Source organism: Hippocampus zosterae, chromosome 2 (assembly GCF_025434085.1).
Source record: "Hippocampus zosterae strain Florida chromosome 2, ASM2543408v3, whole genome shotgun sequence".
Taxonomy (NCBI): domain Eukaryota; kingdom Metazoa; phylum Chordata; class Actinopteri; order Syngnathiformes; family Syngnathidae; genus Hippocampus; species Hippocampus zosterae.
In genome coordinates, this window is record NC_067452.1 from 3,350,838 (window position 1) to 3,365,330 (window position 14,493).

Here is a 14,493-nt window from a genome sequence, read left to right on the forward strand (position 1 = left end):
GCTCTGTGCGTTGTTTACACTGTGCACTTCCTCCTACCCAGAATGCAGCAGTGTACTCTACGCATGTCCACACACTGGGACGCTATGTCTTCATTATCCACTATCACCAACCTCTGCACCCCACTTACCCAATCCAGGTCTACATCAACGCCGGGCATATCTGGAAAGGTAAGACATGATAGAGAATACAACATATACATGTACACACATGGATATGTAATTCTTGTTTACATACGTACAGTGGTGCTGATTGGTCTTGCTGCATTTTCTTGACTTTACAGTAGGATGTATAGGACCTGATTTGCTAAGATTCTTTTGGTGGGTGGATCCTGTTTGACCTACAACGATAATGTCCCGTAGGGTATGTTTTACAGAGGACCAAAAAGTAGCTGTTAAATTGCATGTTCCCTCTAACAGATTGCGTTGGTGGGTATGTGCTCTACTACGATGGCACAATTAGCAATTAAGGTGGTGGAGACTGCTGATTCTGGATCAAAATGAGGGTTTTGCACTTTATGATGATTTTCACCATCATGGAAAATATGAGAGAGCACCGCCAGCACAAAATTAAAATTGAACTGATGGAATTAGAAATGTCAGTGGAAGAAGCAAACACATATACAGACATTGTATATGAGGGACTTGGTTTGCATCTGTTACAAATTGTAGCAGAATAGAGTTTATATCCACAGGAATTTCGAGAGTAAAGTTCAATCAAGCTCATTTTATTGTATAGCCCTATTAAAAGAATCTCAAAGGGCTTCAGAGGCCCGCCAACGTTGGCAGCGTTCCTTGATCTGAACTCCACATCAAACAAGAAAAATTCAAATTCCCATTCACAGCAAAATTAGAAACTTTGAGAAGATACCAGAGGTGAGGGTCTAAAACTCATTGCACGCATATCAGGCCTGGCAATAAAATTCCTGCATATTATGCTAATTGTGCCATTTTCAAATAAATTACTCGGTAGGCACCTGTCATAGCTTTTCCACGAACCAGGCCCCGCTTTTATCCTCAATGTGCCAGTACCCTAATGTGGCCAGGAACGCGATGGTCCTTTATGGCTCTAGTTGTAATTGTTATTGTTGACGTTTCTACTTTCTACTGTGATTTTGCATCAGGCCATGCCAATGCCTCCTTCTGCCCACACGCATATGGCTGTCGAAATGTCCTGGTGTCAGAAAACCAGATCATCCTTGACGTGAGTGACCACAAGCTCTTCCTCACTGTGCAGGTTCCTGTGAATAAAACACTGTGGCTGGTAAGTTGCATTGGTAACACTGGACCCACACAAAGCAACACAACACAAGAAGCCAACTGATGGCCCATGGTTCACAAATCTTTTTCTAGTCAGCAAACTAGCATGGACAAGCATCTTATACATTTTTACCTCCCCTCCCGTGCACCTCCATCCCAGCATGGTCTTTCCTGAACGTGTATGTTGTCATAGAATAGAGGGGTAGGTCACTCATCAGATTGTCAACAATTAATGACTCGGGAGAAATTCCTGCATTACTCTCGCCTCTTTGGTCACAAATTTTGGTTTGTTTCGAGGGTAAATGATGAAAAACCTTGTTAAATACAAAGTATGAAGGGGGGGGCTACATAAAATCAGTTGGGATTTCTTTTACTAAAATAGAGGTCAGTACTTTGACCCAAACACACACACACACGACCACATATGCATGCATGCATGCACACACACACACACACACACACACACACACACACACACACACACACACACACACAAACAGCAAGGATATTCATTTTCACCATATATCGACACTGTTATGTCATAAACATGACCGGGAGTCGAGCAGATTCATTGATGCAAAGTTTGCAGAAGAGTAAAGAATCTGCAAGTGTCCATATAATTCACATTTCAAGGAGATTATGATGGATACAACTGCAAAGGAAGCTTGGAGCTGCAGTTTCCTTGTAGTCAGTCTGGGTCCAGCAATGCCAAGTTGGATGGAATTGCCACTCCCCCTGTGTGGATGCCTTTGGTTTGGGAGATTTGTGAGATGTTCTCCCACTTCAAAGCTGTAAAGATGCAACAGTATCTGGTGAAGGGTAGTATGAATACCCAACAAATTGTCTGTAGAAGTCCCCCGGGGGACGAAGTACATCTCCTTATCACAAGTTTGTTTCTTTCTGAGGATCGAGCAGTCTTTCGCCAAAGCACAGTGCAGGGATTCCCTCCTGATTCACTTGTTTTTAAGGTGGACTGGAGCAGACATTGCGTGGCGGCTCGGGCAGTGTGGGTCTTGGCAATGAGGAGCCACGGTTCATCTGCGGCATATGCATAACAAATTATTTTCCGTGTCTTTCCAGGACTACGTGCTAGTGGTGCCTGAGTCGAGCTACAGCTCCAGCTATCTGAGTGAGGAGTCTCTGGACAAATCCTATGACTTCATTAGCAGCTGCGGCCTGAACAGCTTCTTCATCAAGTGAGTAGCTTAGTGCTCTGACTCTCACTCACTCTCACGGGCGTTGGTGAGGTGCCAGCATGTTGTGTGCAGCTTCGAACAGATTGTGTGTGTGTGTGTGTGTGTGTGTGTGTGTGTGTGTGTGTGTGTGTGTGTGTGTGTGTGTGTGTGTGTGTGTGTGTGTGTGTGTGTGTGTGTGTGTGTATAGTGAGAGAGGGAGGGAGGGAGGGGGAGAGGGAGAGAGGGGGAGAGAGAGAGAGAGAGAGAGAGGGGGAGAGAGAGAGAGAGGGGGAGAGAGAGAGAGAGAGAGAGAGAGAGAGAGAGAGAGAGAGAGAGAGAGAGAGAGAGAGAGAGAGAGAGAGAGAGAGAGAGAGAGAGAGAGAGAGAGAGAGAGAGAGAGAGAGAGAGAGAGAGAGAGAGAGAGAGAGAGAGAGAGAGAGAGAGAGAGAGAGAGAGAGAGAGAGAGAGAGAGAGAGAGAGAGAGAGAGAGAGAGAGAGAGAGAGAGAGAGAGAGAGAGAGACCTTTATCTATGATCACAATATTTGGTTGGTTTGCTGATATACAGTATATATTACCGCTGTCAGTTTAGTGCGTTATTATCGGCATTAATTGATTACATTTTTTATCGCGAGATTAATGCGGCAACACGTCACAGCGGACGTTACGTTGCTCTATAAATAAAATGGAAACAAATTAACCAGCGCGCTGCACAAGTCCAAGCCCATGTCTGTTTTGCCAGCCAAGCAGCGTGAGACACTGAAAACAAATACTTAGAGTTTATGAATGGAAAGTTTACTTTTAAAAAGTTGCCACATGGTTCCACTGAAAAGACCAGTTACCTGTATGGTATGTTTTGCTGTCGTAAACTGAGCTATCATCATAGCACGTCTGAAATACCACAGAATGGCCAAGCACACAGCTGACATGAGTTACTCCGCCCCCTCGTCTCAGACAGACAGCTATGGATCATTTCAAAGCAAAGAAAATGGATAACATGACGAAGAACACATTTGCTGAAGCCAGAGCTAAATGTATGGCGACTGCATGCAAGCCTGTCAATATTGTCCACAGCCAGACTCAAGCTGAAATCATTCGCATTGCATCGAACGACTCCACTACGGATAGCCAGCGAGAGCCTCCATTACAAGCTATGTGCAGAAATTGTACGTAGCGGAGAAGGCTAAGGTACACCAAGCAGGAGAAGACGCTGTTTCAGGAGAGAAATAAGAGCCTCTGATGAATAAAGAGCAGGTAGCCTGTTGAGTACAATGTATGTCACTGACACGATTGTTTGTTGATTACTTGTTTGGAAATATTTTGTGTGGAAGGTTACAGTGTTCCGTGTCCGTATAAATAAATAAAGGGGGTGGAGCTTCTCTGCGTTCGTCTGACAGTGACGGTGAGCTGAGGCACGTCGAGTTTAGTGGTGCAGTGTTAGCAACCACACTGAAAATAAAACGCCTCCAGTGTTGTCATCGAACCAAGTGTAGTCATCCGAAATTATGTCTACACAAAACCGTAGAGAGACTTCCGCGCAAGAAGGACCAACAGAATCTACATAGCCTGACTGCTGTGTTCAAAGCAAACTTGAGAAAAACGAAGTTTGCAACCATGGCCCATGGGATTTGAGGAAGACTACTCAAGAATCATATAGACCAGAGGTCACCAACATTTTGACCTCAGGAATGAAGTTGCCCTGTTGGACCACATGGGGAGCCTGTGGGTAACCTCACAATTTGGAGATTGTGAGTTTTGTCTTGGCTCTGCAGCGCGCAACATACCTTCCACAATCATGGTTTCTTAAAGTAAAATACACACATACACAGAACCTTGGCCAACACACTCAAAAGACAAACACTGAGATAAGTTCAGTTAGTAGTTTGGAAAAAACAGAATTTTTATCGTACCTCAAGGGTTTGCTCTCCTGTTACAAAGTTAGAATTTTATTTCGTGACATCCACTGCTCTTGTTGTCAATATGTAATTACATTACTTTCAAAGTGTGTTTAAAGGACTGAAAAAATCAAGTGCTATTGCTATTAAATATGCCTCAGGAGTATTGTTCCATGTGTTCATTTATCTTAGCCTTAGGTTATATCAATATATTGCAGATTTCATTTATTGCAATGTAATGGAGGATGACTGTATCATTTGATTTTAAATATTAAAATTTGATTAACGATAATAAGAGCAAATGTGTTATTTCAGAAGGGTGTACTGTATCAAGTTCGTAGCAAACTCTTAGCATTAGCAAGTACCCATGAACATATCTCAGTTTCAACAGTCTTTGAGCCTTGGTATACTTAACACTAACGAATGTAACGGAAGGCTACATTTCACAAATATATGAAGTGAGATCGATCTTAGCAGTGACTGCCCCTTTTATCCCTCCCCACAGTCCATCCAGCACTTCGTCCTTCTGCCTCCGTGCCGCCACGTCACTGTCGGCCTTTGTCAACAATGGCGCGCTGCCATGCGCTTGTCATGAGGTCGGCGCCGAAAGCGATGCCTGTGAACCGTTTGGCGGCCAGTGCCGCTGCAAGCCTAACGTGATTGGTCGAGACTGCTCCATGTGCGCCACGGGGTACTGGGGCTTCCCCGACTGCAGGCGTGAGTATCCCGAAAAATCATTCAACACCTCAATGTTGGCCACATTTGAATTCTTCAAAGAATTTTTCGACTGCAAAAAGGAGTTGGACTTTTTTTTTTTGTCCAGCAAAACAATAAGACAAAATTTCAAAGAAAGTGGAATTTAAAACAAAATGTCTACATCTAAAAAAAGTACAATGGGCAGTGACTAAACAAGGAGACTATCATGTTATTGAGTGATCACATGGGAACTGTAAACCATTCCTGAAGTTGCTGTCCTTGGACAATGTAAGCTGGTTGTTAATACTTCATAAAGACTGCCTGACTAGATGCTGCTGTTTTGGTTAGCAAATTCAAAGGGCTTGCTTCAGCAGTGAAGGCTTCAATGTCCTCATGGACTTGAAAATATACATACCCCAATCCCAGTGGAATTGGGATATTTTGTAAAACACAAATAAAAAAGAATACAATCATTTACAAATCATTTTCAACCTGTCATCAATTGACTCCATCCAACCCACAAGACATTCATGTCAAAAAAGGTACATTTTGCAAGCATTCTCTCATTTACATTTACATTTGATGCCGGCAACGCGTTCCAAAAAAGCAAGGACGGGGGAAAAAAAACTGGAATAGTTCAGGAATGCACAAATAACACTTGTTTGGGGTAAACCCCACAGGTGGACAAATTAATTGGAAACACTTCGTTGGTCACAAGCAAGCAGGGGGCGAGGTTCGACACTTTAAACAAGTGTGTGACTAAATAGTCCAACAATTTAAGAACATTTTTGTCTTCGGTGTACAACTGTATGTATTTATGTAAAAATAAGGTCAGCACAAAAATTTACCAATCTGTGGTTCAGCACACGCGGTTTCACATATTTGCAGACTTTTCAAAATTTGTTCAATAATTTAAAATATGTTTTAATATATTTTTTGTTGTTTGGGGGTGGGGGGTATGTTCATTATGGTTCTGAGTGCTCTACTGTCAAAGCCTTCAATCCTCTTGTTTAAAGGCCAGGATTCTGCACCATACAAGACAATGGGAAGAACTGCTGTAATCTAGATGCGCATCTTGTTCTTTTGGGACACTGAGTGGTGGCACCAGAGGGGCCGCCATAGTGACTGCATAGCTGCAGCCCCGAGGCCACGTCTGGGGTCGATCTCTGGCTTGAGATCGCCATTGCTTGTCATTGTGTAGCCTAGGTAGATGATGGAATCGACGAATCGAATTTTGTCTGAGCCAAAAACAGGGGGGGAAGGGTGGGGTCCGTCACCAATATACATAAGTTTTGTTTTCTGGCAGTTTATTTGGAGTCCCAGCTTTGCTGCTTCTGTTTGGTACATGGATAGAGCACTGCTGAGGTGTTGGAGGGAGTTGCTGAACAGGGTGGTGTCGTCAGCATATTCAAGGTCGGTCAGGTGGAGGTTTCCAAATGATAGGCCTGAAACTTGCTCCCGGACTCCTAGTAGAATCGCTGCAACAACGTGGTTATTTTCGGTGGAACTCTGAGGTACTTCAAGATGTTCCAAAGGGAGAGGTGGTCAACTGTGTGAAAGGCAGCTTTAAGATCTATCAAAGCTATACAGATGAAATAGTCCTGGAAAATATTTTAAAGAAGATTGGGAACCCTGAATATATGTATGTATTATGATATTTATTTTTTCCAATGCATTTCAGTGGCAATTGTATTTGCATTTTCGCTATTTCCAGGCCAATCCCCACGATCCTCACCGCCCATGATTAGCATGGGTCGACTGTACATATTTTACACGTGTCATGATGCCATTTTACACAGCATTTTTTTTGTAGACGAGGCGCGCATTGTCGCCCCCATAGCCACGCCGCCCTGTGCCACTGCTGTTGGTGTGCGTTGTACATATCATACAGCTTCAGTTTAAAGATGAGTTATTCGATGTAACGTTGTGATGATGACTATAAAGCTTCATTTTGCACTGCTGCACTCCTTTCTCACCGACAGCCCCTGGTCACGCCGTAATGACTAACGGCCATGTAAATAGCCCAAGATAGCGAGTCTAATCGCTAATCTGATCCACAATTAGCTCATTTTCTCTCTGACCTGCAAAGTCATATAGTGACTGTGTCACCTTGTTGGCCAGCGAACATTACAGTCCAGTGAATTATCTTTCACCGGCGATGGACAAATTGGAATTCCTCTGTAAAGGGCTGGAGAAGACAAGATGACTAAGACGCATGAATAACCAGTAGTTGACTTCAAGCTTAAGGTGTCAATGCAGAGTTGTAAAATCATTTAAACGGTTCAAATCAGTTATTGCACATTTTGATTGTGGTTGTTCCACTTTTCCAATTTGGTGGTTTGAACGAATATTTCCTCATTTGTGTGCACATATTGACAAGAAACTGCTCCTTACTCTGAGCCTGTCAACTGATTGGTCACGGCGTCATTTGTTCTCAGAGTGTAACTGTGGCACCAGGCTGTGTGAACCTATGTCAGGGGAATGCATCTGCCCGCCACGGACACTGCTGCCTGAGTGCACCCAGTGCGAGCCACAGACGTTTGGCTGCCATCCGCTGGTTGGCTGTGAGGTGTGCAACTGCTCCCAGCCCGGAATTGTGGCACCTTATGTCAGCTGTGACAACCTCAGCGGACAGTGCAGGTAAGAGGGAAACTCCTTCTGTATGCTTTTTTTTCTTCCATCCATCCATCTTCTACCGTTTATCCGGGGCCGGGTTGCGGGGGCAACAGCTTTAGCAGGGAAGCCCAGACTTCCTTCTCCCTAGCTACTTCTTCCAGCTCTCCCCGGGGATCCCGAGGCGTTCCCAGGCCAGCTGGGTGACATAGTCTTTCCAGCGTGTCCTGGGTCTTCCTCGGGGTGTCCTCCCGGTGGGACATGCCCGGAACACCTCACCAGGGAGGCGTTCAGGAGGCATCCGAATCAGATGCCCAAGCCACCTCATCTGGCTCCTCTCGATGTGGAGGAGAAGCGGCTCAACTCGGAGCCCCTCCCGGATGACCGAGCTTCTCGCCTTATCTCTAAGGGAGAGCCCGGACACCCTGCGGAGAAAACTCATTTCGGCCGCTTGTATCCGGGATCTGGTTCTTTCGGTCAGGACCCATAGCTCGTGACCATAGATGAGGGTTGGGAAGTAGATCGACCTGTAAATTGAGAGCTTAGCCCTTTGGCTCAGCTCCTTCTTCACCACGACAGACCGATACAATGTCCGCATCACAGCAGACGCTGCACCGATCCGCCTGTCAATCTCTCACTCCCTCCTGCCCTCACTCGTGAACAAGACCCCAAGATACTTAAACTCCTCCACTTGGGGCAAGATCCCCCCCCCACCTCTTCATGTCAGCAAAAACAAAAAATTGAAGCACCAATTTATAGTTTCAGGCGTGCTAGTGACGCTACTACTGAGTAGTCATGCCCACACAAGAGCATGAAGAAGAGCCCCTGTTTATTAGTTAAGTTGCAAGCTAGTTGTAATACAAGACTGTTTTTAATCCAAATTTACAGTGTATTCAATGTCATACTCAGGGCACTGAATCAATTACAACTGGACTGTTCTGGTTGGCTTAGAAATTGTTTTGCCTCCCACCTGAGCAGGCTTTTAGAACACGAGCCTGAGTTTGTGGGGAATCCGCCTCTGCGCTTTCTACCTGTTGTTGAAAGGTTCAGAGAATGCCGCTTGAGCACGGTTATCCCAGCAGGTCATTTGTATTTGAGGTGAAAAATCAATCAAATCTAATATCTGTTTCTGTCTCTTACACAAATTTTATTTTATAGATTTTTCCACGTTTTAATTTATTTTCATGCATTTACTTTATTTTTCTTCATTTTTGCTTGTTGTTTCAAGAGGGTTTTTTTTTGCTTACATTGTCGTGTCTTGCCTTGATTGCTTTCCATTGCTTTTATTCATTTTTATTGTTGTGTAACGTATCCCAGATGCAAGAACAACGTGGTGGGTCGCCAATGTGACCGCTGCGCATCTGGTTTCCATGGGTATCCAAATTGCCAACCATGTGACTGCAATGAGGCAGGAACTGAGGAGGAAGTATGCAACTCTTTCACTGGACAATGTCTGTGCAAGGTGAGCATGAAACCAAAACAAATTATCCCCTTCCCAAACCTTCTCCATGAATTGATCACTGAACGAAGCTCACACACTCTGCTACCATTAGGAGAACGTCCAGGGTTCTCGCTGTGAACAGTGCAGAGTTGGCACATTCCACTTGGACCCAACCAACCCCAAAGGTTGCACCAGCTGCTTCTGCTTCCGTGCCACAGATCGCTGCAGGAGTTCAGACAAGAGACACAGCGAGGTAGACCAAAATAGCCTTGAACACACCTTCGAACATCCTCCCCTTTGGTGGGATTATCCACGAGTTGCTCCTTGCTCCTCTTATTCCTAAAGATCATGAGCATGGAAGGCTGGGTGCTACTCAGTGCCGACAAACAGGAAGTACCAGTCAACGTGTATCCGGATCAGGACTTGGTGGAGGCTGACCTTAGCGACATTCCTGATGTGTACCAGGACCTTCACTGGCATGCCCCGAAGACCTACCTGGGTGACAAGGTGTCATCTTACGGCGGTTACCTGAGATATCGTCTTAACACGCAGACCATGAGAGGAGATGTTTGGTCCCCTTCTGTTGAACCTCCAAGACCTGACATCATCCTCAAGGTATATATCTTCTATATATATATTGCGCGTCGTCCCGCACGCGGTCTGTCCTTCCGTCTGTCCCTTTTCAAAACGTACCTACTTCACCGCGCCGCCACTGCGCGCCGCCACTGCGCGCCGCCACTGCGCCGCTCAGGCAGTGGCTCACTACGATCGCGCGGGCATCTTAGCAAAAAAATGTTGTCTACCCACAAGCATTGCAATGAAATTGTTAGTTATTTAGTAGAGCTAAACATCTCTTTATTTTCGCGATAAGCAATGAAGATGAACAAAAAGTTGAACCAAGCAACAACACTTTTGTGGGCCGAAGGCCCACCTTACCAGCCTTCCGCAGGAACTAGCTGATGAACCAGCTAGTATATATATATGCACGCACACACAAACACATGCACACACACACACACACACACAAAATGGGATTTAACCCTCTAGGTTGGGAGACAGACATTCTACCACTTTTCCGTGCCACCCCATTTTATTGACAGGAAATGTGAGCTCCTATGAGGAAACGCCATGATCACTGAAACAAAATTGAAAATACTTTGCCAATTGCTTTTATATTTTTCCAGGTTGAAGATGACAAGAGTAGGAAAGTGCATATAAATGTTGGTGGTAATTAATGGTGGCAGCCATTAGCGGAATTATGTTAGACCAGTAAGATAATTTCATACGCTAACCTTGGCTGTATCAGCGGCCAAACACTAATTGCTGCCCTGACAGCTGCGCTGGTGTTAGCCTTTGAGATGCGGGGGGTCTAATGGCTGCCGGACTGTGGTGTATAACAAAACTATGGCGTCACAAAATGTCTGAAAAACAGCACATTTTCAAAATTTCAAAAAAGCAAAAAAGTGTGTGTAAAGAAAAATGGTTTTTTCTTCTTTCTACCCACATTCATGCTGGTGGAGGCTGTACATTTCCCCAGTGTGGGACAAATAAAGGATATCTTAAATCTGACATGAGGAAAACTGCATGTAAACATTTCCTCATTTGCTAACAAGTGAGCCATGGAGAGGCTCCTCCTTGTGAGATTTTCAGAGCTGGAAGTGGGCATGCGTAGAGATGTCCACATAAAATTCTGGTGCTGATAATTGACATTTTTGGAAATAATTATTAGCAGCTTAGGTACCCCGATTTTGTATGGACATAGTGTGTCAGGTTTGTCCACTGACTCCCACTACGACATGGGAAAACGGAGGGGGTCGTTTCAAAGGACAGTGTCTGTGCTGGGTGAGCAAGAAACCAAAACAAATTCTTTCCATCCAAAATGTTTTTCTTTATTTGCTGGCAGTACTTCATAAAATGAGTGATCGCTTGAACTGAGCTTCCTATAGAGCTATTTCCCGATTTCTCCAAATCAAAGTGATACATTTGAAAATGCAAGCTAATATCATTTTCCTGTTCCCAAAATACATAAAGAGGTGTTTTGAGTGAAAAATGGACCATCCCAGCTGACAGTAAAAGAGTTCAGAAATTATCTTGAAATTGATACAAATATCCATGAGAAGTGGCAGCTAATTGCACCAGGATTCACTCTACCTCCGGGGTCAATAATGACAATACTTGAAAAGATTTGAATTCAGTGTCGTGTAAATCAGTATAAAGAGTTGAAGTTACAAATTACTTTCTCAAAAAATGTATAAGTTCCTGGATTACATGTGAATGTAATTCGTTACCAGGGAAAGTAATTATTATGAGGAAAAACCTTAAACCAAATATGTCAAAGAATCTGGATGAAAAAAATATATGTATTTTCATTTGCTCAGTGGCAGATCACTGTCTTCAGCTCTTTCAGCGTTAGTGACCACTCGTTGCGCGCGCGCGTGTGTGTGTGTGTGTGTGTGTGTGTGTGTGTGTGTGTGTGTGTGTGTGTGTGTGTGTGTGTGTGTGTGTGTATAGGGCAACCAGATGACATTGGTGTACTTGGAGCGTGAATATTCTTCTCCCGCTGAGCCGCATTTGGGAATTGTGCACATGGTTGAGGTAAAGTGGACCCATTGGTGCTCAAAGCACTTTTGAAAGTCCAAAGTAGGAATGTTGAAACGTATGCCGCCTGCTGCCTACCACAGGGAAGTTTTCGGCATGCTCAGACTGGCAACTCCGTCTCCAGAGAGGAGCTCATGATGGTTCTGGTGGCTTTGGAGTCCCTGCAGATACGAGCCCTTCATTCCCAGTCGGCCCACTCTGTGTCGCTGCGCGGCGCCGTGCTGGAGGGTGCAGAGAGCTTGCCGGCTGGTCGCCACGCTAACAACGTGGAGCTCTGCATGTGTCCTGCCAGCTACCTGGGAGACTCCTGTCAGGTGAGGAGATGGAAACATGTCTTCAAGATATGGCATTCCTTTATTTAAGATAAGATAAGAAAACCTTTAATAGTCTCACAATGGAGAAATTCCCACTTTTGTTGGCACAGAAATGTGCTCCAGGTTTCTACAGGGATGCCATCGGCCTCTTCCTGGGAAAATGTGTGCCCTGCAATTGTCACGGACATTCGGATCAGTGTTTGGACGGATCGGGAATCTGTTTGGTGAGTGTCATGCAGATCATAGGCTTTAAAATGGCTGTTGATTATTACTCTAAAAGTCATTGGAATGAAGGGCTTTTTTAGGGGCCGCAACATACATGAAGAATTTGGCCAGTGTGTGTATCCTGTTGAATGTGTTTGCATTTTAGGGGTCCCCGCAGCCACCCGGTAGCAGCCCTGGAAAGTAGAGAAAATGTCTTTTTTATCATCCATAGACAGCCCTTTGGTTTTTGTAGCATTACGGCTTATTGTGCATCGCATTTATTATTGCCAATTACCATTGAAATACTTGAAGTTCACATTACGTTAAATCAGTGGTTCTTAACCTTGTTGGAGGTACCGAGCCCAATCAGTTCATATACACATTCACCAAAACCCTTCTTTAGTGAAAAATTATATATATATATATATATATATATATATATATGCGGCTGGATAGCTCAGTTGGTAAGGCATCGGTTTGGCATACGGGAGACGGTGGTTCGAATCCCGCTTGGGGCAAAAATGAGCACATAACACCATCCAGTGTGGGTCCTTGGGCAAGATCCTTCACGCTAATGCCTACCTCATACAATGATGAGAGACAATAAAACGAATGACATGCCGGCTCAGACGTCGCCCGGCCAAACAAGGTCTGCGTCAGGTGCTGGGGAACCAGAGTACCTTGATGAAAAATGGGCTACTGGAACAAAGCGGAGATGGGCGAGAGGCGATAACATGGCTCTGTTGGAATGCTACTACTCAAGCAACCCTAGTCAGAGGGGTTACATGCAGAGAATGTGGGCTAAATGGTTACTTCGAAACCCACAGTCACGGTTGACAACGAAACAACTAGTAGCTCAGTGTTCCAACATCCACAAACGGCAACTGCTGTCACAACTTGAGATTGATGAGGTACATGGTGAAGGGCCCCAGGCTGCCAGATCAGAGGAGGAGGTCATACAAGAGATTGCCCCAAAGAATGCAGATGGTGAGATTGGGTGGCCAGCCCCAATGAATGAAATGCTGAGCGAGGCAGCAACTGACCTGAAAGCTAAGATCATGGCGAGAATGAAAGCTGGGCAACCTAGAAACCGATTACAACGGATATGTGAAGTACCATCTGAAAGTCTCATAGAAAGTGTGAATGCAGCACTGAGGGCGATCCCTACCGTAACGATCACAGAAACCAATGAGTTGATATACGCTTCAGCATCAGTGATCCTGGAGACTCTGGGCTATAAGAGCAACCATGGAAGTCATGAGATACGTTACCCACCATGGAAAAGACGGTTGGAGGCTAAGATCAAGGCGGCCCGGAAAGATGTGAGTCAATTGACGGAGGCCCAGAGAGGTGTGATGAAGAGGCCGATACCCGAGAGGTACATCCAGATGACCATACCTGAAGCACTCGAAACTGCCAAACAAAGGCTCCAAGCCTTGTCCAGTCGCCAAAAGCGGTACACGAAAGAGAATGAGGCCAGACGAATAAACAGGCTGTTCGCAACACAACCTGCGAAAGTGTACGCTCAGTGGCAGGGTCCTAACAACAGAGCTGACCCACCAAGACTGGAAACTGAAAGGTACTGGAAAGTATGGGAGAAGGAGGTTGCACATAACACCAGTGCACAATGGCTGGTGACCCTGAGAGAGGAGCACAGCAACCTCCCTGAACAGAACCCAGTTACCATAACAGTGGCAGACATACAGGAAAGAGTCTCAGATATGAAGAACTGGACAGCACCAGGCCCGGACATGGTCCACACCTACTGGCTAAAGAAACTCACAGCACTCCATGAGCGCCTAGCAGTACAAATGAACCAGCTGCTGAGGGATGGGACTCACCCAGAATGGCTAACCGAAGGGCGAACGATCCTGATCATGAAGGATCCCTTGAAGGGTGCAGTCCCATCCAACTATCGGCCAATAACCTGTCTCTCCACAACATGGAAGCTCATGTCAGGCATCATTGCGGCTAAGATAAGTGGACACATGGATCAATACATGAACGAAGCGCAGAAGGGCATTGGTAGAGATACCAGAGGAGCCAAACATCAGCTCCTGGTTGACAGAACAGTCGCACAAGACTGCAGGTCCCGACGTACCAACCTGTGCACAGCTTGGATTGATTACAAGAAAGCCTATGACTCGATGCCACATACATGGATCACTGAATGCTTGGAGTTGTATAAGGTGAACAGGACCCCAAGAGCCTTCGTTGCGAACTCGATGAGGATGTGGAAAACCACACTTGAAGCCAATGGCAAGCCACTTACCCAAGTGTCCATCAAATGTGGCATATACCA

General features: G+C 45.2%; 1 protein-coding gene and 1 long non-coding RNA gene across 6 annotated transcripts in view; one reads left to right on the forward strand and one right to left on the reverse strand.

Annotated features, from left to right (window-relative positions):
* lama5 (laminin, alpha 5) overlaps positions 1 to 14,493 on the forward strand; it is a 190,183-nt gene that overhangs the window by 108,474 nt on the left and 67,216 nt on the right. For all 5 annotated transcript variants that reach the window (XM_052058657.1, XM_052058658.1, XM_052058659.1 and 2 more), the window contains exons 31-41: positions 42 to 168; positions 1,122 to 1,261; positions 2,338 to 2,453; positions 4,831 to 5,042; positions 7,460 to 7,661; positions 8,952 to 9,096; positions 9,188 to 9,328; positions 9,421 to 9,690; positions 11,587 to 11,670; positions 11,757 to 11,987; positions 12,098 to 12,211. In XM_052058657.1, coding sequence (XP_051914617.1) covers positions 42 to 168; positions 1,122 to 1,261; positions 2,338 to 2,453; positions 4,831 to 5,042; positions 7,460 to 7,661; positions 8,952 to 9,096; positions 9,188 to 9,328; positions 9,421 to 9,690; positions 11,587 to 11,670; positions 11,757 to 11,987; positions 12,098 to 12,211 — 1,782 coding nt within the window. The remainder of the gene's footprint in view (positions 1 to 41; positions 169 to 1,121; positions 1,262 to 2,337; positions 2,454 to 4,830; positions 5,043 to 7,459; positions 7,662 to 8,951; positions 9,097 to 9,187; positions 9,329 to 9,420; positions 9,691 to 11,586; positions 11,671 to 11,756; positions 11,988 to 12,097; positions 12,212 to 14,493) is intronic.
* The window catches only part of LOC127596442 (uncharacterized), a 114,017-nt gene that overhangs the window by 61,908 nt on the left and 37,616 nt on the right, over positions 1 to 14,493 (reverse strand). The gene's annotated exons all lie outside the window — the stretch shown is intronic.